This window comes from Molossus molossus, unplaced genomic scaffold (assembly GCF_014108415.1).
Source record: "Molossus molossus isolate mMolMol1 unplaced genomic scaffold, mMolMol1.p scaffold_m16_p_20, whole genome shotgun sequence".
Taxonomy (NCBI): Eukaryota; Metazoa; Chordata; class Mammalia; order Chiroptera; family Molossidae; genus Molossus; species Molossus molossus.
In genome coordinates, this window is record NW_023425356.1 from 46,673,853 (window position 1) to 46,696,197 (window position 22,345).

At 42.6% G+C, this 22,345-nt stretch overlaps 1 protein-coding gene across 1 annotated transcript in view; it reads left to right on the forward strand.

Annotated features, from left to right (window-relative positions):
• Window positions 1-3,293: 3,293 nt before the first annotated feature.
• The window catches only part of ASTN1 (astrotactin 1), a 282,406-nt gene continuing 263,354 nt past the window's right edge, over window positions 3,294-22,345 (forward strand). Inside the window, exon 1 of the mRNA XM_036272001.1 lies at window positions 3,294-3,576. Coding sequence (XP_036127894.1) covers window positions 3,294-3,576 — 283 coding nt within the window. The remainder of the gene's footprint in view (window positions 3,577-22,345) is intronic.

Below are 22,345 nucleotides of genomic sequence, written 5' to 3' on the forward strand. Positions count from 1 at the left end.
GGAGATGGATAGTTTAGTAAGCAATAAATCTCAGAGAATAAATACTATGAGATTTGGAACAGTTTCTAAATTTCTAAACCATGCTTGAACTCATTCCCATAGGGGGAAACAGACTTTAGAATGGCGTGATGAAAGCGAGATTTCATGAAGACCAACCTGGTAACTTTGTGAAGAACAGGTTAATAGCAGGGGAAGCATTTGGAAGCTATTACGAGTCAAGGAGCAAGACCGTTGGTACTTGAATATAGAGAGATGGATCTCAGGAGAAAAGTCAGGATTGGGAATAACAGAACTTGGTCTTTTATAGTGTCTTAGTATATATAAACACTTGCACTTATACTTCCTCTAGCCTGTGGGAAGAGCAGGGATCACTGACCTCATTTTATTGATGAGGACACAAATGGTCCAGGTTCACTTCCAAGTAAGAAATTGTGGAGTTGAGATTCTAATCCAGGTCTGTTGTGTCACTACATCATGTCAGCTATACACAAAGGTAATGATTGAGATGCAACCAATTTCTCCCAGTCCCATTTAAATGTAAAATGTTACAGAGTACAGAAGCGCTGGTTTCTGTGAACGTCAACCTCTCCCCATCTCTAGGTATTTAATTCTCTAAGAGGAGACCGTGTGACATTGTATCCAAGTTTACAGGAATCCAGTGCTCAGGCAAAATACTCTCTTTCTACTTATACAGTTTTCTTGCTCAACCATTCCATGGAGAAAGAGGTCTATAAAAGCTTGGACTATAAACCTCCAACTATTTCCAACTACATATACATTTTGAAATGGCCATTTATCCCCTGGCTGGTGTAGCTCAGTGGTTGAGCGAAGACCCGTGCACCAAGAGGTCGCAGGTTTGATTGTGGGTCTGATCCCCAGTGGAGGGCATGCAGGAGGCAACCAACCGATGTTATCTCTCATCAATGTTTCTATCTCTCTCTTCTCTCTCCCTTCCTCTCTCTCTTACATCAATAGAGAAAAAAATAAATAAATAAAATGACCATTTATTCATGTACTATTTTTCTTATAAATTTCAATAAGATAGCATGTAAACATGACTATAGGTAGGCATAAAATATTAGATATTGACTTACCAGAAAATCAACCCCAAATGGTTCAGTTGGGTTTTCTGAAATTACTCAAGACACTTCATAAAATGAGAAATATTTCAAAATAATGGATTACATAGTACTCAAAAGCAGAGGAGTTTTCTCCTAGTATTGTCCATGCCTAGCTTAATGCCCAGCATATGGTATGTATGCATGTTTACTGAGTGGGTTACTATGACTCGTAAAGTCCAATGACTATCTATGGGTGCCTCTAGATGTACCATAACCATGTGGTAGACAGAACACTAAGTAAAAACAAATCTCTTAGCAGAATGATCTTAGGTAAATCACCATTTCACTGGGCTCAATTTTCTCATCTGTTCAATGAGAGACTGTGTTCATAAATGATCTGACAGTTTCTTGCTATTTCTCACATTCCAGGACTAAGTGTGTTTTCCTGGCAGTGACCCTAATTTTTCAACGATAAACCTTGTATAACTAAGTTTAATACTGATTGTTATGCTATTGAGAGTAGGAAAAAAGTACCCTGGCATCTTTCTCTACCTCCCTACCTCCTAGGGGAGCAATGGAGATGAGGATGAGTTTTAGACAGGTCATTGGCGGATACATCTGTTTCGCAGGAGTTTGCAGTGCTACATTGGTAACATACCTCTGGGTTAGTTCTCAGACACATCAGATTCAGACTTGCAATACAGTTTTTTTTTTCTTTTTTTGTGGCAAATATGGTTCATTTTCTCTATTCCCATCAACCAGAATAACTGTAAAATATGAGGCAAAAGCTTTTTCTTCTTTTTTTAAGGACATGCATTCGCAGATGTCAGTAAATCAACAACAGGTAGAAGAGTGCACTTGTTTCTAAAATGAGGGTCCTCCTTGAAGAGGGTGGTGCATTACATTCCTGGAAAGTAGGCATTACCTATACCGGTCTTATATCACCTCGTATTTAAATCAGCATTGAATCAATGACGGTAGAGGGGCATACTTTTCAAGCTGTCGATTATCATGTGAGAGAAAGTTCAGTTAAAGATCTGATTCCAGTACACACTAATGTCATTTTCTATCACTGTTTATTGATACAGTCATCACTTTAAGGCCACACTGCCCAGCACTAATGGAAACAAAACGTAAATGCATTTTTGTCGTTATTGTTGTTTTCATCTGCTCCACACTACTCTTGATTGGGCTGGGCTTGACTTGTCCCATACCCAGTACATTCTTTTATTCCTTTTCCATTTGTTAAGAGTGCTTCAAAACTCCAGTCTGTCTCATTTTCTTGCAGCTGTGTTCTATTTACTGGATGCTCTAAAACCAAAGGCTCAACATTTCTTCCAGCATTCCCCAAGTCATCTTCATATTAGTTACTACAGATAAACTTTATAACATAAATGTTACAACATAACATAACAAATGTTCAACATAAATAAAACAAAGAGGTAGAGAGAAGTTGCAAATGAAAGTTCTGGTCTCCCGCTAACTGTGTGCAGGGGGTTGGTTTGTTCTTTGTTGTTCATTTCTACCTTTCCATCTATCTATAGAACTAATATTTTCTTTAACTATTTCTGCAAAGTTAGTGTTGAGTAAAAAATACACAGTGCATTTATCCCAGCACGGACTTATCCGATATACAAATCCAACTAGTGGTTTAAAAGACAAGAGTGGGACCACCTATATCCACAAAATAAGTAAAGGTGACCCCCCCACACACCCCCCCAGTAATAGCCTTTTAAGATGTGTGTGTACGCGCGCTCCTGTGTGTGCGCGCGCCCTTCCCAAGCCCTCAGGAAGATGGTGCAAAGGGGAAGATTTGCATTGCAAAGACCGATTTCTTAAAATGCCAAGCAGGTAGTTAACAGCCAAGAGTGAGTTCCTCCTAAGGGAGGCAAAGGAGGAGGAAGGCTTGAGTATGAACAACCTACTGGGGCTGACCTGATTCCCTAGAATCCTAGGTTCCCTTCCTCTTCCTCCCGAAGTCCTTCCTTCCCATTTTCTCCTCTCCTGCCCCCCTCCCTTTTGCTTTCCCAGATTAGCAGCTCGGAGAAACAAAGAGCTCGGGCTCTCCAAGCGTCAGCGCTCGAGCCCGCACAGCCAGCGGTCTCAGGTTCTGGGGACCAGGGCTCACGTCCCTCCCGGCCGCGCCCGCCTCCCGCGCGCGCCCGCTCGCTCCCTCCCCACTCGCCTCCTCCCCACCTTCGCGGCGCTGGGAGGAAGGCGCCGGGGCTCAAGATGGCTTTAGCCGGGCTCTGCGCCCTGCTCGCCTGCTGCTGGGGGCCGGCGGCGGTGCTGGCCACGGCCGCCGGCGACGCGGATCCCTCCAAGGAGCTGGAGTGCAAGCTCAAGAGCATCACGGTGTCGGCGTTGCCCTTCCTGCGGGAGAACGACCTGAGCATCATGCACAGCCCCTCGGCCTCCGAGCCCAAGCTCCTCTTCTCGGTGCGCAACGACTTCCCGGGAGAAATGGTCGTGGTGGACGACCTGGAGAACACGGAGCTGCCCTACTTCGTGCTGGGTGAGTCCCGGGGGAGGTTGAGGCGGCCCGAGGCGCGGGCCCGGAGCCCCCACCCCCACATCGGCTCGCTCCACACACCCACTGGCCGGCGACCTCCCCTCCCCCACTCCCACCTCGCTGGATCCGCCCCATTCCAGGCCCTTCTCCACACCCACTTACAGGCTAGCGCCTGGGTGCACCTGGCTTCCCACATCCTACCTGGATGCTGGGCCCTCAACCTCCCTGAGCCGCCCTGACTCAAAGGAACAGGTTGCCAGAGTCCCTCTGAACCCTTCGCCATCCCTGACCTCCCAGCTTTCCTTCAGGAGCGCGTCCCCAGCACTTGTGGTCCGCCACGGGCCGCACTCCCATAAGCCCGGCTCCCTTCGCTCTGGCCACATGCTCAGTCCTCGCGTCACACCCCCTGGACACCCACAGCACTTCTTGGGGGAGTAGGAATCAGGTAACCCCTTGTCACCTTGCCAGGCATGTGCAGGCCACATTGCACTGGCTGGATATCTCTTCACTTACTGAGAGCTCCTTATCTATCACCAGGTGTTGACACCGGCCTTGGTTCAGCACATTCGCGTTCCTTTATCCCGGGTGTCCATGCTGGCACGTCCTACCTTCATACCCACACATATAACAGTCCCCTCACCCAGCCACCCGCACATCTCCATGTCACCGCACAGTTCCCTGGACAGAGAAGTCATCCAGCTGCACTGCATTGATATTGGCATCTTCTTTGTTCTCAGGGACACCCAGATAGACACAGGCATGCCTGCACACCTGGCCTGCCTGGGCAAGAGACTCCTTCCTTTGTTTGTTTGTCTGTTTACATACTGCTCTGGGTACCCCTGTTTTAATTTTCTTTGGCCATGAGACTCCTTCAGGTACTGGAAACTCTACCTCACTTCTAATTCCCCTCTGTTTCACTACCAAGTTGCAATGGTGTCCTAGGCCCGCGCCAGCACCTTGCAAAGCTCCACAGGTTCACGTGACTTTGTTTAACCAAAACCTCCCTCACTTTCCCCCGAGCAGGTGTCGCGCTCACCCTGCTGGGTACGCCGACCATGCAGTCCATTCCTTTATGATGTGTAAATCATTCTTATTTTGCCCAGGAGAGAATTCAGAGATAACCACAAGTGAGTCTCTAGAAGAAAAATGGTGCAAATGACTAGGGGGCTGTTTGAGCTTCTTACTGCCCGACCAGCTCGAGCTCACTGTGCAGGGACATGGCTTCCCGATGGCCATGTGTAGAAAGAACAGAGCCGCAAGGGGAGTGTTAGCCAACATCTTCTCGTGCTCTTTCTTCACAAGAGGTATCTTCACACTGGACACATTAAGATGTGGGTGAGTAAACCCCCACTTCCCAGCCCTGTGGAAAAGCAATTGTGGGAATCACCTGATCTTGGAAAAGTTGTCACACCTCCTGGAGCTCAGTGCAAGCAACCCCTTTAAGAACAACCTGTACTCTTGATGGCATTATGTAGTCTTGCATTAAAAATGTACTAATGACCTAATAAGACCTGGGCACTGATTGGGAGTGGGGACGCTGGATATGCCGCTCATTACCGTGTGTAATTGCTGGTTATTCGGTGGGTGAATTCTGTGCCGAAGTCCTGCTGAGATGCAAGTACAGTCTGTTCATCATCGTACATAAGAATGAGGATAGGGAATTATGTGTTTACTGTGCTGAAGAGGGAAGTGTGTGGTACATGAAAAAGGGAAGATTAGCAAATATTCAAAATTCCACTTTTTTCTTTCAGAATTCCAAAGCTAGGGCCTAAAGCCATGTGGTGCCTACTAGGATCCCGTGTGCACAGAAAAAGCCCAGATGCTAAAGAATGGGTTTCCTGCACCTCAGTGCAAAGCTTCCCACTGCAGCACCCTGCTGGAGTTGCTATGGTAACCTCCTGCAACTTAGCATTTACACACAGGAACAGGCTCTCTCTCGCCTCAGAGCCAGATGCACTTGCTAAATGCATTGATTGTCTACTACCCTCCCAGTCAGTGCGTTGTGTTCAGAACCAGAGATGAGCTGGTACCTATTCCTCCTGGCCCACTATTCCCAGGGGGAGTGGGAGTGAGGCTCGGCCTGGGTGAGCCGTGCTGGGCAGAAAGGGAGAGGAGGCCAAGTTCATGGAGGGTAGACTCAAGTGTAGTTGCTTTTGAAGTTAACTTTTGTGGTCCTGGATCCTGCCACTTGTAGCCCATTGGAAGGGGGGTGGTGACTTTGATTTGGAGATTTCCCTGCTCTTATCTCTGGATCCTAGTTAGTTTTATTTATCCCCTGGAAAATCTGAATCAGTCGGTCCTGGAATTAACTGGCTGGGTGCTATGAGGGTACAGAAGTTAAAAAAAGTAAAAGGCTTCCCACCCTCAAGTGTTCCCTAGTTAGTGGAAGCACAGACTGAGAGACGTGAGAACTATAGGTAAGAACAGCTGATTGTGTGGTGTATATGAAGGTTGAGGAAGAAGACCCTTCATGACGGGATCAGACTCCATGAAGACATGAGCTTGGCTCAGGGTCTTGACCAAAATCCGATCCTTTGGTTCCTTTTGTCTCCAGGATCAAGTCCTGTTGCTTCAGGGAGGCAAACGAGGGTCTTCTTCTTTCGACTGCAGCCAGCTTCTCCAGCCTCTGGTCCCTGCAAGCCTGCTGTGGCCTTTCGGGATTCTTCCAAGACTTTGCACGTGCTGTTCCCTCTACCTGGAGTGCTCTTCCCGCCTTCGCCACTTGGCAGTCAATCCTCCATTCTTCTTCTGAGCCCTGCATCCCTGCCCCCTCTCTGTCAGCCTTCCCTGCCCTTCCAAGGCAGGCTAGTCCATCCCACTTCTGTGCTCTTTGTGTGGGCTCAAAAAACAAAACACAAGTGACCGGAACTAAAGGTAGATCTCATCGATCTGATTTGGCTTAGCCTGGGATAGGTGAAGCCATGTGACATCTTGGAGAAAAGATGAGTCAGGATGGTGGATGGAGTGAATGCGGACGGCATGTGCATGGCGCTGATGGAGGCCAGCCTGTGGTAGGAGAGCCCAGTGGACGGCACCTGGCTCTGCAGAGGGGCGAGGTTCTCCGTCCACAGCAGGCAGGGAGGCTGGAGCCACAGAAGGCGGTGCAGCCACCTCGCAGGGACTCTCAGCCTCCACTGCCCTGTGGTTGCTTGCAGGATAACCCTGGGGGCAGGGCAGGGGGACGTGGAATCTCCCGTTGGCTGAGTGACGTTTGCAAATTGTGGTGCAGGGGGCATATGTGACTTTCACTTGTGTGTGTGTGTGTTTTCTTATTTAATTAATTTTTTTACAGATGTTTCTCCTTTTTTTTCCCCATTGACACCCTCCTCCTGACCCGGTACCCTGTTCACAGCATTGTTGTCTATGTCCGTTGGTTATGCTTATACACATAAGTTCTTTGGTTTATGTCTTCCCTTTCTCCCTACCCCCTCCTTTGAGGTCTGTCAGTCTGAACCCTACTTCTTTGTCTCTGGGTCTATTTTGTTCATCACCTTATTTTGTTCATGATAGTCCACAAATAAGTGAGATCGTGTGTTATGTGTCTTTCTCTGACTGGCTTATTTCGCTTAGCATAATACTCTCCAGGTCCCTCCATGTCGTTTCAAAGGGTGAGAGATCTCTCTTTCTTACAGCTGCATAGTACTCCATGGTGTACATGTACCACAGCTTTTTTATCCACTCATCCATTGATGGACACTTGGGCTGCTGGCTCCATAGTTTTGAAATGTTTTGAATCTGAATGTTTTCAGTCAAGGCATGCCATCTTGAGAGTGCCATGCTTCCCACAAATACTGATTGTGCCATGGCCGAGCTTCTTTATGGCCCTGACCCGGCAACTCCAAGTCAGGTCATCTAAACCTTGGGCTCAGCAGCGACGTGCAGCTTATGGCAACATCATGGCATAAGTCATTTCCCGTGTAAAGTGCTTAGATACAGCGCCTTCCGCCCTCTCAGGAGAATGTAAGACGTGTGTCCAGCTAGTAGTTACCATTTCCTGTGCCAACCACGACTTCGTGGCCCAGCTTTGGGAGCAGCGGCTGCTCCTGTCTGGGCGCCACGCTTGATTGGAGGAAACTTGTGGCCTGTGGTGCTGCTTCCGCACGCGAAGGGGGTTTGCTGAGCTGAGGCAGAACAGGTGTATCAGTGTCATTCCTGCTCGGAAGGGACGCTCCTGTCTCAGACCCACCCACGGAGCTTGTACACGTGAACTGAGTGAGGAAAACTCTTTCTCTCCTGCCTGGGAGTTTAGCGTCAGCTCATGTTTTTTTTAAAATATGTTTTTATTGATTTCTTTCTTTCTTTCTTTTTTTTAGAGAGAGTCAAAGGGAGAGGGAGAGACAGAAACATTGATATGAGAGAGAAACCTCCATCGGTCGCCTCCTGCACGCCCCCTACTGGGGATCGAACCCACAACCTGGGCATGTGCCCTGAGTGGGACTCAAACGAGGGACCTCTCAGTCCATGGGACGCTGCTCCACCACTGAGCCACACCAGCTGGGCGGTCATGGTTTTTGATCGAGGAAGGTCATCCTGAAGGTAAACCACACCCAGGTGCCGTTGAAAGCGTCTGGGACTGTCCAGTGAGGCAGTGAAGAGGCCGGGCTTTGAAAACAGAGCTCGTGTGGACTCCTGGCTTTCCCTTTCCCAACAGGGGAGGAAAGGAAGGATCGGAGAAGTGAAATCACGCAGGGTCACACAGCTAACAGTTGATGGCTCCGCCACTCCAGCTCAGGTCGATGTAGCATTGATAGCTTTCTCTTAGTTACTCTTTTCTGTGCCTGACTTTTCTTCAGAATCTGTTTGTTTTCCCGGCTGGGTAAAAGGAGCCCGCAATGGACAGGGAAAGCACACTCACCTGGTTGGGATAGGGGCATCCTTTTGGGTTCCGGGTCATGCCTTTTGAATATTTTTGCCCACTCAGTGATTTCACACACAAATCGTAATGCAGAATGGGGTGAGCTACCTCGAGAATATTTACCTAAGTTCTACTTCCCTAAGCAGAATTGGGAAATTAATCTTATTTTATTCGCAGTTTCCAGGTGTGGGTAGCCATGTCCTGTGGTGTGTTGGCACCCACAGTTGTGAAGAACAAGGTGGGTGCGTGCGGGTGAAACTGACGTGCCCAGGGCTCTTAGCCGAGCCCCATGGAAATGCAAACCGGGCCTCCAGGGAGCAGGCTCCACCGCCACGTGTAGCGTCCACGCTGCTGTGTCCTCGCTCCTTCCCCAGGCCATGGACCTTGGAGCTGGGTGGCCTGTGCCCAGGATGCCCTGGCAGAGGCCCGTGGAGCTGCTTGGGTAGCATGATGAGCTTTCTGATTGGCTTCAAATGCAATATTGGACATAGTTTTACCTATTGGTGAGCTTTTGCCTCATGGGAAGCATCCCTAACTCTCTCTCTCTATCTCCCCATTTGAAAAGAAACTTTAAAATGTGTTTCTTTTCCCTCCTCGGCCCTGGGCTGCCTTGGTTAACAGTAAACACATCTGTGTAGCGTGCCAGCCCCATCCAAGGCGTGGGGGATGGGTGGAGCAGTCTTCAGGTGGGGTCTCCAGCACTTCAGTAACTCACGCTCGAAGAACGCACTAATCCACAGTGTTATTAGTTTACCGCTTCTCTACAGAAGTGTAGATGTTTTACAGCAAAGGAGTTTTGAATGCAAGAGTGATGAATTTTACAGCACTGCAAATGCTCTTCTAGAAATACTGATACGGCTTAAATTCAAGTCATTGGAGTCTTTCAAGGAAAAATAAAATACAAGCTTAATTTCCTTATTCATCTTCGGAGGAAGGATTGAGGTCTTGGTTTATAGAGCTTACATCTTCCTCCCCCCTCCCCCCCTCCCCTCCCTCTTTCCTTTCTTTCTTCCTCCATCCTCCTTCCTTCCCTTCTTTTTTAGGAATGTAATTAAACCTATCTCAGATTAAGGCCAATTCACAAGAACAGAACTTGGCACCTTTTCAGCAGGAAAATGCCAAGTCTTTATTTCTTCCCTTTTACACCAAGTTCAAATAGATGCACACAGATGGCAGAAAAATCTCTATATTGAGCAAGTTAATTTCCCAGGACAAGTTAAGGCCCATGGTAATTTCTCATGTACCACAATTTGGCATCTATCACCATATTTTTATTACAAATATGGAATAGTCGCTGTTTTATTTTTTAATTACCTACAATTTAAAACTATGACAAAAGAAAAACAAAACAAAACAAAGATCCTCTATTGATTTCTAGCTTTCCAAGGAACAGAATTTGGAAAAAAGTAAATTGTTATCAGTGGTGATCTGAATCTACATGACAAGTTTTGGAAAACAGTTTGGCCTTGGAAATAAAGTGGCAAACATACATGCCTTATGACCCCGCAATTCCACTAGTAGGTATTTGTTACACCAGAATTCTTACATGTATACACAAGAATATTTGTAGCAACATTGTTGGTCATAGAAAAACCTGGAAGCAATCTAGTGCCCATTAGTAGGAGGCTGGATGTGTACATGGTGTTACAGTCACCCGGTGAAATATCATGCAGCCATGAAAATAAATGAGCTGTGACCACATATACCAACACCTATACATCTCACACTCTGTCATGGTAAATACATATAAGCTACTAACTGGAAAAACATACAGTACAATTTCACTTATACATAATTCAAAATAACAAGATACTGTTCAAGGGTATAGAAATATTAAAAGTAAGGAAGCAAGAAATGCAAAATAGAGGGTGGTGGTGTGTCTTGTGGGGAAGGGAAGATGATGTGAAGGGGAGGGAACAAAGAGGAACTTCAGACATTTGGGCACTTAGTTGATTTTTGCTTTTCTTTTTTAAAAATTTAATTTTGTATAACATTATTAGACTTACAGAAAAATTGCACAGATAGTACAGAGAATTCCTATATACCCCAAACCTGTTTTCTCCTATTACAAACATCCTACATTAGTATGATACATTTATTGCAATTAAAAAACCAATATTGATCTATTATGAATAACTAAAGTCCATGCTTTATTCAGATTTTGTTAGTTTTTTCCAAATATCCTTTTTCTTGTTGTTCTTCCAAGATCCCACTTAGTATACCACATTAGTTGGTCATCATCACCTCTCCTTAGGGGCTCCTCTTGTGTGTGACAGTTTCTCAGATTTGTTTTCAATGACCTTAGAGTTTTGAGGAGTCCTGGTCAGGTATTAAAGTCACTCTTTGTCCCTTTTTCCACACTGTGCCCTTTGAGGGACATCATTATGCGTAGTCCATACTAAAGGCATGGGGAGTAAGTTCCACCTTTTAAAAAAAATGTCTTCATAACTTATATTATTCTACGTGAGAGAATTTATCTCCTATTTATTTATGTATTTAATCATTTATTTATATCATATGGACTCATGAATATTTATTTTGTACTTTAAGTTATCATCCAGTACTATCTTATTGATTTTATTGCTCTCCCTGTTCCAGCTTTGGCTAATGGGAGCTCTTTCAGTTGACTTCTGTCTCTGACATACCCTCATCAGTGTGGGGTTTTGTTCTGGTTTTGATTTTGAGCATTTTGTTGCTTTCGGTGAGGACTGGCTGCCCCAGGGTTGTTTTGTGTGTGGCCTGTGCAGGTCCTATAATCAGCTGTTTCTCCAAGGAGCCCTGATTCTTTTCACGGATGAATGGTGATGTTTCCAGGCTCCCTCAACTGCCAGAAGAAGGAACCATATGCGTGTATGCTCATACTTACACACCTATCTGTGAATACTCCTATATGCAACCATCTGCATATATAGTAAGCTGCACATGAGTTCATGCTGATGTCTCCAGCTCTAATCTATTATCTAATTATCATTACCTAATTATTATTATCTAATTGATTATTTAATCCTGCTCACACCATCAGAGCAAAATGTGATTTCCACTGTCTTCCATTTATTTATTGAATTGCTCAATTCCACTATGCATCGATAGCAGTAGCAGAATTGTGTGTGCATTTCCCCAGGGGAAAAGCTTTATCAATTAGAGTACAATTCTTACGTATAATCCTGCACCGCTCAACGCTGGGATATGTTCTGAGAAATGTGTTGTCAGGTGACGTCATCTTTGTGCAAACATCATAGAGTGTGCCCTGGCCGGTTTGGCTCAGCGGTTAGAGCGTCGGTCTGCGGTCCGGAGAGACCTGGTTCGATTCCCGCTAAAGGCATGTACCTTGGTTGCGGTTTGTCCCCAGCCCTGGTTGGTCGTGCTGGTGGCAGCCACTCGATGTGTCCCTTTCATGTCGACGTTTATCTCTCTTTCTTTCTCTCTCTCCTTCCCACTCTATCTGAACAAAAAAAAAAAGGGAAAAATGTCCTCAGGTGAGGAGAAAAAAAACAAAGAAACATCCTAGAGTGCACTTCCACGAACGTGGATGGTCTGGCCCGTGACACTCCGAGGCCCTATGGTGGAACCTGTTCCTCTGCAGGGGCGGAAAAGTAAGGTTCCCTCTGCCCTCTGGGTTCTCAGCTGTGCCCTCCCTGTAATAAAAGACAGATTGACTGGAGAAAAACAAACAGAAGTTCAATAACATGTATACCTCCTGTCAGCACTATATTTTTGCAATCCATTCATGTCAGTCTGTTACTATTTATATCGATTCATGGCCCATCTGTATTGTTTGATTGACCAAAGCTCTGTAGTTTTAATATTTGGCAGGACTAGCCGCTCTTTGCTGGTATTCTTTTTCAGAACTCTCCTGGCCACTTTTTTTTTTTTTTTCATATATACTTTCAAAGAAGCTTGTCTAACTCTAAAACAAACAACAAACAACAACAACGTAAAAACAAGAATAAGAAAAACTAGTGGTGTTTTTGTTTCAGATCCTGTTAAAGTTTTAAGTCAACTAAGGAAGAAGTGAATTCTCACGATACTGAGTTTTTCTGTTTAAGAAGCTAGTGTGTTTGTATTTGTTCAAATCTTCTAGTCCGCCCTTCAGTAGAGTTTTAAAGGTATTTTTCCTCATATAGCACTTGTGTATTTCTTGCTAGATTTACTTGTCGGTATTTCATATTTTTGTGTTTGTAAAGGGAGTATATTGTTTTTATACATATATTCTAAATGATGACAGCTTGTGTCTATGGAAGCTATGAATGTCTGTGTGTTCATTTTCAACTCCGCTGCCTACTCTAAGTTCTCTAAGTACAGGTGTGTTTCAATCAGTGCTCTTGAATATCTTAGTACACAGGCGTATCGTGTGCAAATACTGACCATTTTATATCTTCCTTTCAAGTTTTTATACTTCTGATTTCATTCTCTTGTATAATTACACTGGTAGTAACCCCAGCACCATGTCAAATAAGAATGTTGTAGTGTGGATTCTCGTGTTTTCCTGACCTTCATGGTAACAAACCTGCTGTCTTGACATTACGATAATGGATGTTGGGATAAAGTACATAAAAAGTATTGTGTTAAAGACCAACTTAGTGTTTCTTTTCTTACCAAAATTTATTTTTGCAATTAAAACTTTTTTTTTAGTATTTATAATCATATGTATATTTAGATTTAGTCAAAGGATGAATTATATAAGTAGATTTTCAACTATTGAACTTTGGGTTCCTGAAACAACCCTCACTTGGTAAATGATGAATTATTTCTTTAATATGCTATTGGATCCTGTTTTATTATTAAGGATATTTTGCATCAATATTTCTATGTGAAGTTAGACTTATACGTGTGTGTGTGTGTGTGTGTGTGTGTGTGTGAGAGAGAGAGAGAGTCTTTGTCAGGGTTTGGTATTCATTCTAAGCTTCCTAAAAATAATTTTGAAGTTTTCCTTCATTGTTTTCCCTAGATCATTTAAATAGCATCAAAGTTCTCTACAGAGCCTATACTGTTAGCCACTACACTACCCAGTGTGGTGCACAGAGTGGCTGAATAAAGAACCGGCTCTTTTGTTAGTAAATAATGAGCCACTAAATCACAGACAGGATCACAGGAAATTCTTTCCAGAGAAAATGGTCTACGTTGAGATTAGGGAATAGTGGGATTTAATTGGTAAGCAGGGCATTCTGCATTTTGGGGATGAATTATGAGCTCTAGCCTAAGGAAGCGGGAAGGAGAAGCCATAAAAACTAAAATGGGTGAAAAGATGTGTAGTTGAGAAATAGTCAAGCTTTTACACTTTGCTTAAGACCTTGCCTCATACTTTACCTGAAAATTGAGACTAGTAGACATAATTTCTGTGTACTCTCAACTTCCAAACTTATAGACCTACATCCACATTCGTTTTTACTTTTGCATCTCCAGCTGCCAACACTTTTTAAAATTCAATATTTTTAACCCGATATGTTCAAAATAGTATATTTTGATTATATTTAATAAATCGATATACAATTATTGGGACATTTTACATTCTTATTTTGTTCTAAGTCTTCTAAATCCAGATGTATTTTACACTTATAGCACATCTGTCTGACTAGTCACATTTCACATGCTCAGTAGCCACATGTGGCTGGTGGCTATTGTATTGGGCAGCACAGATAAGTAGTTGTAAAGAAACTTTCCAGTGCATCGAAGCTGCAGCTGATACCCAGATCGCTTAAAACCACTCATGGCAACTTGCCTAGCTTTTCGAAGCCAAGTTCAGTGTCTTTTAGAGAGAAGGTGCTCAAAGTTGATTTTTCTAATTGAGTTATTTCTCTTTTTTTCAATTGAATGTCTGTACTTGTTTTATGAGGATATGGTCAAAATGCCTCAGTGTAGCAATAAATCATTCTGTTAGTCATGAAACATAAAAAACTCCATATATTGTACTTTGTTTCTCAGAACTGAGAGCTGTTTTAAGAAAGTGCTTTTAGCGTTGAGCTTTGGACCTGGCTCTTAGTGTTGGGGGTCCTGGCTCTGGGGTCTGAGCTGTGAAGGCTGAGGCCTGAGTTCCAATGTAAGCCACTCCCCCATCCTTCAGTAGGCATCTCTGTCAAGTAGCCCTGTCAGAGCAGCTTTAGCCTGGGGGAGAAGTAATTTAACACCACCCGGCCTGGATGGCTGAAGTGTAGATACCTGCACTGAGCCAATAACCCACACTGCAGAAACCATTTTTTTCTTAAAGCAATTTTAGCCCAAGGGGAAGCAATTGCCTCCACCTGCTGGAAATCCTCTTCCCCTTCCCACCTGAGGAATGTTTCATTCAGCTGAGGGCTACAACCTGAGGCTCATTAAGTAATTGAGACTAATAGCCTGTGGGCAAAAGCTGTGGGATAATTGAATCTTTGCTTGGCCAGCAACTCTACCCAGGAAAGTAAGACTAGACATTGGTGTTTAATGCGGTCATGTCCATACTCATCCAAACCCAGCAGTGGGAGCCACAATCAGTGGAACACCGACATTCACAGGGAAAATTTTGCAGGCTCCAAAACCCACTGAGACAGCCAAAATGATGAAATAAGGGAAAAAATCCCAAATGAAAGAACAAGAGAATCTACAGAAGAAGAGATAAATGAAATGCAGCTAACAAAGTTTTCAGAGGTAGAGTTCAGAGTAATGATTATGAGGAAGCTCAACAGCATGGGTAAAGATATAGAAACAATGAAAATCAACCAATTGGAAATGAAAAACCACCATGCAGAAATGAAGAATGACACAGCATAAATAAAGAACACATTGGAAGAAATAACTAGCAGATTAGAGGAAGCTAAGGAGCTAAGGATTGGGTCAGCAAATTAGAAGACAGGGTAGAAAAAAATCACCCAATCAGAAAACCAAAAAAGAAAAAAAAAATTATAAAACAGGGGGACACTAAGAGAGCTGTGGGACAACATGAAACATAACAAATCTACATCATAGGAGTTCCAGAAGAAGAAGAAAATGAGCAAGGGTGAGAGAATATGGTTGAAGAAATAGTTGCAGAAAACTTCCCTAACTTGGTGAAGCAAAAAGGCATACAAGTTCAGGAAAAACAGAGAGCCCAAGTAATAAGGACCTAAACAGGCCCACACCAAGACACATCATAATTAAAATACCAAAAATTAAAGACAAAGAGAGAATTTTAAATGCAGCAAGAGAAAGCAACAGGTTACCTACAAAGGAGTCCCCATAAGGCTATCAGCTAATTTCTCAACAGAAACACAATAAGCCAGAGGGAATGGCATGACATATTCAAGGTCATGAAAAATAAGGATCTGAATCCAAGACTACTCTGTCCAGCAAAGCTTTCATTCAAAATAGAAGGTGAAATAAAGAGCTTCACAGACAAAAAATGGCTAAGGGAATATATTAGCACCAAACCAACACTGCAAGAAATGTTAAAAGGGCTCTGTAATATGCAGAAAAAAGAGAGAGAGAAACGTAGTCATAATAAATGAAAATGGCAATAAATAAGTGGATAGCAATAATAACCTTAAATATAAATGGATTAAAGGCACCAATCAAAGGACACAGAGTAGCTGAATGGATAAGAAAGCATGACTCATATATATGTTGTTTACAAGAGACCCACCTCACAACAAAAAACTCACACAGGTTGAAAGTAAAGGGATGGAAAAAAATTTTCCAAGCAAAAAAGAAAAAAGAAAAAAAAGTTGGGGGAGCAATACTCATATCTGATAAAATAGACTTCAAAATAAAGGCCATAATAAGAAATAAAGAAAGCCACTACATAATATTGAAAGGATCTATCAACAGGAGGATATAACCTTGGTAAACATATATGCACCCAATATAGGAGCACCAAAATATTTTTTAAACTTCTGGAGGACTTCAGTGGAGAAGTCAGCAGCAATACAGTCATATCAGGGGACTTCAACACCCTGCTGACATCACTGGTTAGATTCTCTAGACAAAAAATTAACAAAGAAACAGAGACTATATATGATGCACTAAGTCAAATGGATTTAATAGATATTTACAGAGAATCACACCCCAAAACTAAAGAATTCACATGCTTCTCAAATGCACATTCTCAAAGATAGATCACATGTTAGGACACAAACTAAGTCTTTACAAGTTCAAGAACACTGAAATCATATCAAGCATCAGCTCCGATCATAATGGCATGAAACTAGAAATTAATTACAATAAAACACTCCCAAACATTCAAACACGTGGAGGCTAAGTAGCATGTTATTAAACAATGAATGGGTTACCAAGGAGATCAAGGAAGAAATAAAAGAATTTCTTGAAATCAATGAAAATTAACACACAACACAAAATCTATGGGACACAGCAAAAGTAGTCCTGAGAACCAAGTTCATAGCACTACAGGCCTACCTCAAAAACAAGAAAAAATTTTAATAGACTATCTAACCCTACAACTTAAATAACTAGGAAATAAGCAAAAAGAAAAACCTAGAACAAGTTAAAGGAAAGAAATAGTAAAGGTCAGAGTGGAAATAAATGACATAGAAACTAAAAAAACTATTTAAATGAAACAAAGAGCTGGTTCTTTGAAAAGATAAACCAGATTGAAGAACCTTTAGCCAGACTCACTAAAAAACAAAGAGAGAGGACCCATATAAACAAAATCAGAAACAAAAGAAGAGAAGTAACAACTGACATCACAGAAATACCAAGGATTGTTAAAAAATACTATGAACAATTATATGCCAACAAATTGGACAACCTAGGCAAAATGGACGAATTTCTAGAATCACAGCCTCCCAAAATTGAACTGTAAAGAGACAGAAAACTTGATCAGTCTAATAACAACTAAGGAAATTAAAGATGTAATAAATAATTCCCAGCAAACAAAAATTTGGCTGGACAGCTTCACAGGAGAGTTTTACTGAACATTCAAAGAAGAAATAACACCCATTCTCCTCAAGTTATTCCAAAAATTCAAGAGGGAGGAAGACTTCCAAACTCTTTTTATGAGTTCAGCATAATCCTAATTCCAAAACCATATAAAGACACTACAAAGAAAGAAAACTACAAGCCAATATTTCTGATGAACATGGATGCCAAAATCATTAACAAAATATTAGCAAATTGGATCCAGAAATACATTAAACAAATTATTCACCATGACCAAGACTCATCCCAGGGATGCAAGGCTGGTACAATATTTGCAAATCAATAAATGTAATACACCATATAAACAAAATGAAAAATTAAAACCATATGAACATATCAATAGACACTAAAAAAGCACTTGACAAAATCCAGCACCCATTTCTGATAAGAACATTCAGCAAAGTGGGAATAGAGAGATCATATCTCAACATAATAAAGGCTGTATATAAAAAACCTACAGCCAACATCATACTCAATGGGCTAAAACTAAAAGCATCCCCCTTAAGAACAGGAACAAGACAGAGATGCCCACTTTCACCACTCTTATTAAACATAGTATTGGAAGTCATAGCTACACCAATTAGACAGGAAGAAAAAAGAAACCGTATCCAAATTGGAAAGGAAGAAGTGAAACTGTCATTATTTGCAGATGACATGATATTGTACATAGAAAACCCTAAAGACTCCATCAAAAATCTACTAGATTAAATAAATGAATTTGGCAAAGTAGCAGGATACAAAATTAACATTCATAAATTGATGGCGTTCCTATACACCAATAATGAACACTCAGAAAGGAAAACTAAAAAAAAGAATCCAATTTACCATTGCAGCAACAAAAGCAAAAATACCTAGGAATAAAATTAACCAAGGATGTAAAAGGCCTGTTCTCAGAAAACTGCAGGACATTGGGGGGGTGGAGGGAGGAGAGGAAGATATAAAACAGTGGAAACATATACCATGTTCATGGATTGGAAAAATCAATATCATTAAAATGCCCATACTACCCAAAGCAATCTACAGATTCAATGTAATCCCTACTCTAGAACCAACAGCATATTTCACAGATCTAGAACAAATACTTCAAAAGTGTATCTAGAACCAAAAAAGACCCCAAATAGCCACAACAATCTTGAAAAAGAAGAACAAAGTGGGAGGGATCACAAAACCACATATCAAGTTATACTACAAAGCCATTGTAATCGAAACAGCCTGGTATTGGCACAAGAACAGACATAGATCAATGAAACAGAACAGAGAATCCAGAAATCGACCCAAGACAGTATGTGCAATTAATATTCGACAAAAGAGGCAAGAGCATACAATGAGTCTCTTCAATGAATGGTGTTGGAAAAATTGGGCAGCTACATCCCCAAAAATGAAACTCAACCACCAACTTACAGAATACACAAGAATAAACTCAAAATGGATAAAAGACTTAAATGTAACCCATGAAACTTTAAAAATCTTAGAAGAAAATGTAGGCAGCAAAATCTCAGACATCATACATAGCGAAATTTTCACTGATACATTGTCTAGGGCAAGAGAAACAAAGAAAAAAATTAATAGATGGGACTACATCAAACTAAAATGCTTCTGCATTGCAAAAGAAACCAGCATAAAAATGAAAAGGGAACCCACCCTATGGGAGAACATATTTGTCAATGATACATCGGATAAGGATTTACTATAGAAAATATATAGAGTACTCATACACCTCAACAAAAGGAAGACAAATAATTCGATTAAAAATGGGCAGAGGACCTGAATAGACACTTCTCCAAACAGGACATACAAATGGCCAGGAGACATATGAAAAAATGCTCAACATCTCTAATCATCAGAGAAATGCAAATTAAAACTATGAGATATCGCCCTGGCCGGTTTGGCTCAGCGGTTAGAGCTTCCACCTGCGGTCCGGAGAGACCCGGGTTCGGTTCCCGCTAAGGGCACGTACCTCGGTTGCAGTTTGTCCCCGGCCCTGGTTGGTCGTGCGGGTGGCAGCCACTCGATGTGTCCCTTTCACATCGATGTTTCCCTCTCTCTCTCTTCCTCTCTCTCCCTCCCACTCTGTCTGTACAAAAAATGGAAAAATGTCCTCGGATGAGGATTAAAAAACAAAACAAAACAAAAAAAAACTATGAGATATCACTTCACTCCTGCCAGAATGGCGGCCATCAACAAATCCTCAAAAAATAAATGCTAGCGAGGAGAAAAGGGGACTCTAGCACACTGCAGATGGGAATGCAGACTGGTGCAGCCACTATAGAAAACAATATGGTGTTTCCTCAAAAAATTAAAAATAGAACTGCCATTTGACCCAGTGATTCCACTTCTAGCAATATATCCTAAAAAGCTTGAAACACCCGTCAGAAAGAATATATGTACCCCTATGTTCATAGCAGCACTATTTACAGTTGCTAAGATCTGGAAACAACCCAAGTGGCCATCAGTAGATGAGTGGATAAAAAAGCTGTGGTACATCTATACAATGGGACGCTATGCAGCTGTAAGAAAGAGAGATCTCTTACCCTTTGAGATGACATGGAGGGACTTGGAGAGTATTACGCTAAGCAAAATAAGCCAGTCAGAGAAATACAAGTACCACATGATCTCACTTATTTATGGAACATAATTAACAAAATAAGCTGTTGACCAAAAGAGATTTAGAATCATGGAAGTAGCGAACAGACTAACAAACCTCAGAGGGCCAGGGGTGGGAAGAGATAAACCAAAGAACTTATACGCATATATGCACAACCAGTGCACACAGACATTAGGTTGGGGAAAGCAGGAAGTGGGTGGAAGTGGGAAGGAGGATGTCAATGGGGGGAAAAGGGAGACATCTCTAATACTTTCAACAATAAAAAATAAAAAAATTTAAAAAAGTGCTTTCATAAGATTTGCCAAAATTTTTCATCACCCGATGGATTTTCTTTTCCTGCCAATACTTTGTGAGTAGCTGCTAAGAACTGGTCATGATAGTAGGCTCCTGGGATGTAAACAGAAGTAAAAAATACACAAGCCTCTCTTCACAGAACCACGAATCCTGCCCCTCCTGGGACCTCGCTGTATCTCTCATTTCTCGCTTCTCAATCTCTACTTGCCTTTGCCCTTCTTTGTTCTAGATCTTTCCCTTCAGCCGAAAGATATATTCATGTTTCTCCCTTCTTAAAAATATTATTCACTTACCTGTGTATGCTCTGAGCTGGCACCTTCTCTCTCCCTGGTTAGGGTTTAGGGTTAGGGCTTTTGACTTTTTACTTGCTTCATTGCACTGAGGTTGCCTTTGACCCCCCCAATGATAAATCTAAGGAACTCTGTCCTCGACTTAACGGTTCCCCGTTGCATTGGCCACTGCTGCTCTTCCTCGCCTTGTCTCCTCCTTTTCTTGGATCATGCACAACCTCTTCACAGGTAAAGGTACCTTGTGAACCTAAAATGTGGCTAGAGCATGAAAATATAGAGTCCTCCCCAAATCAGCGGGGGGCACCTTCGAAAGCCGTGTTATTTTGCACCTTATGATACTGTATTGATTTGCAGAACCTGCTGGAGAAAGCTCAGGACTCTCAGCAAGGCATGAAAGGTACTTCAGGATATGCTTCCTATTTCTCTAGCACCATCTCAGATTAACTTTGTATCAGTCGGCACTTTTCCATTGCAAATAAGAGGAACATAACTCACAGTGACATAACAATGAGGGGGATTCACAGGCTCAGGTCAATGAGCCTGGTCCTCAAGCTTACTTGAATCAGGGCTCCCGCTGTGTGTCTGCGGTCCTCATGGCTTTGGCCTCCTCTGGGTGTGACCCACATCCTTAGAATGGTAGTTCCACGCTTCACACCCACATGGAAAATTCCAGAGGAAGAGACAGGATGGCTTCTGAGAGCTTCCCTCGTAAGAGGAAAAAGGGTGCTCCCTCCCAGCAGCCCCCCGCAAGCCTCTCCTTACAATGTGTTGTTGTGAGTTGACTTAGGCTGGTCCATCCCGAGACCAGTCTTTCTCTGTACCAACCAGGATGCAATAACTAGTCAGCTTCCGCTAACAACAGGGCTTGTTCTTAGAGCGGAGGTCAAAGTCCCAGACTGCATGGGAAAAGGGAAGGTGAGGAGGAAGCCTTCAACAACTCCCTTCTGCTTCATACTTAAGGGATGGTGACCTCGTATTCTCTCTCATGTTTCCTAAATCCTTTCGTTCTTCCATATACCATACGTCTTAGGTAGCACCTCTTCTGAGGGCCCTTTACCCTTCTTCTGTATTCTCATACAGTGCGTGTATACCTCCCTGGCAACACTCTGTGATTTCAAAATTATCTTCTTCCTCATTTGCCTTTCCCATGAGACTAAAGTCTCCTCCAGGCAGATCATTGCTTAGTCGTCTCAGTTTCCTCAGCCTCCAGCACAGTGCTCACTTGGTACGGAGTATGGACTTGGTGCGGGCATGCTGAGCCTGGTGTCACCGAACTTCACCAGACGGACACCTGAGCAGCCTTCAGGTCTAGCTCAGGGGTTCTCCAGTGTTCCACAGGTCTTCCCAAGGATCGGTGAGACCCTTCTAGGGCCTCTTTGAGGTGAAAACTCTATTCCTCATAATATTAAGATATTGTTTGTCTTTTTCACCGAGTTAATATTGGCACTGGTGTTGCAAAAGCTGCAGGTGCCTTAGGGATTTGTGCAGTGACATCCAACCACGCTAGGAGTCACTGTGCTTTTCACACTCAGAGTTTAAAAAAAAATCCAGCTTTATTTAGGGATATCCTAGATGAACCAATAATAATGCAGATTATTAATTTACTAAATATTGACCCTTGAGGACTTGTCCCCTTAGTAATCTAAGTGACAAGATGGGAAAACACACAAAGCATTTGTACTACAAGCTGAGGTGTGGTTGTTCGAGTTACAAGCTGAACTATCTACTTTTGTCTTATACCACAACTTTGGCTTCAGAAAACAATTTAAAAGAGCAAGCAAACTACTCTTATTCACACTCGGGTATTTGACCCTGTTTTTGAAAACGAACATAGTGAGCTTAGAA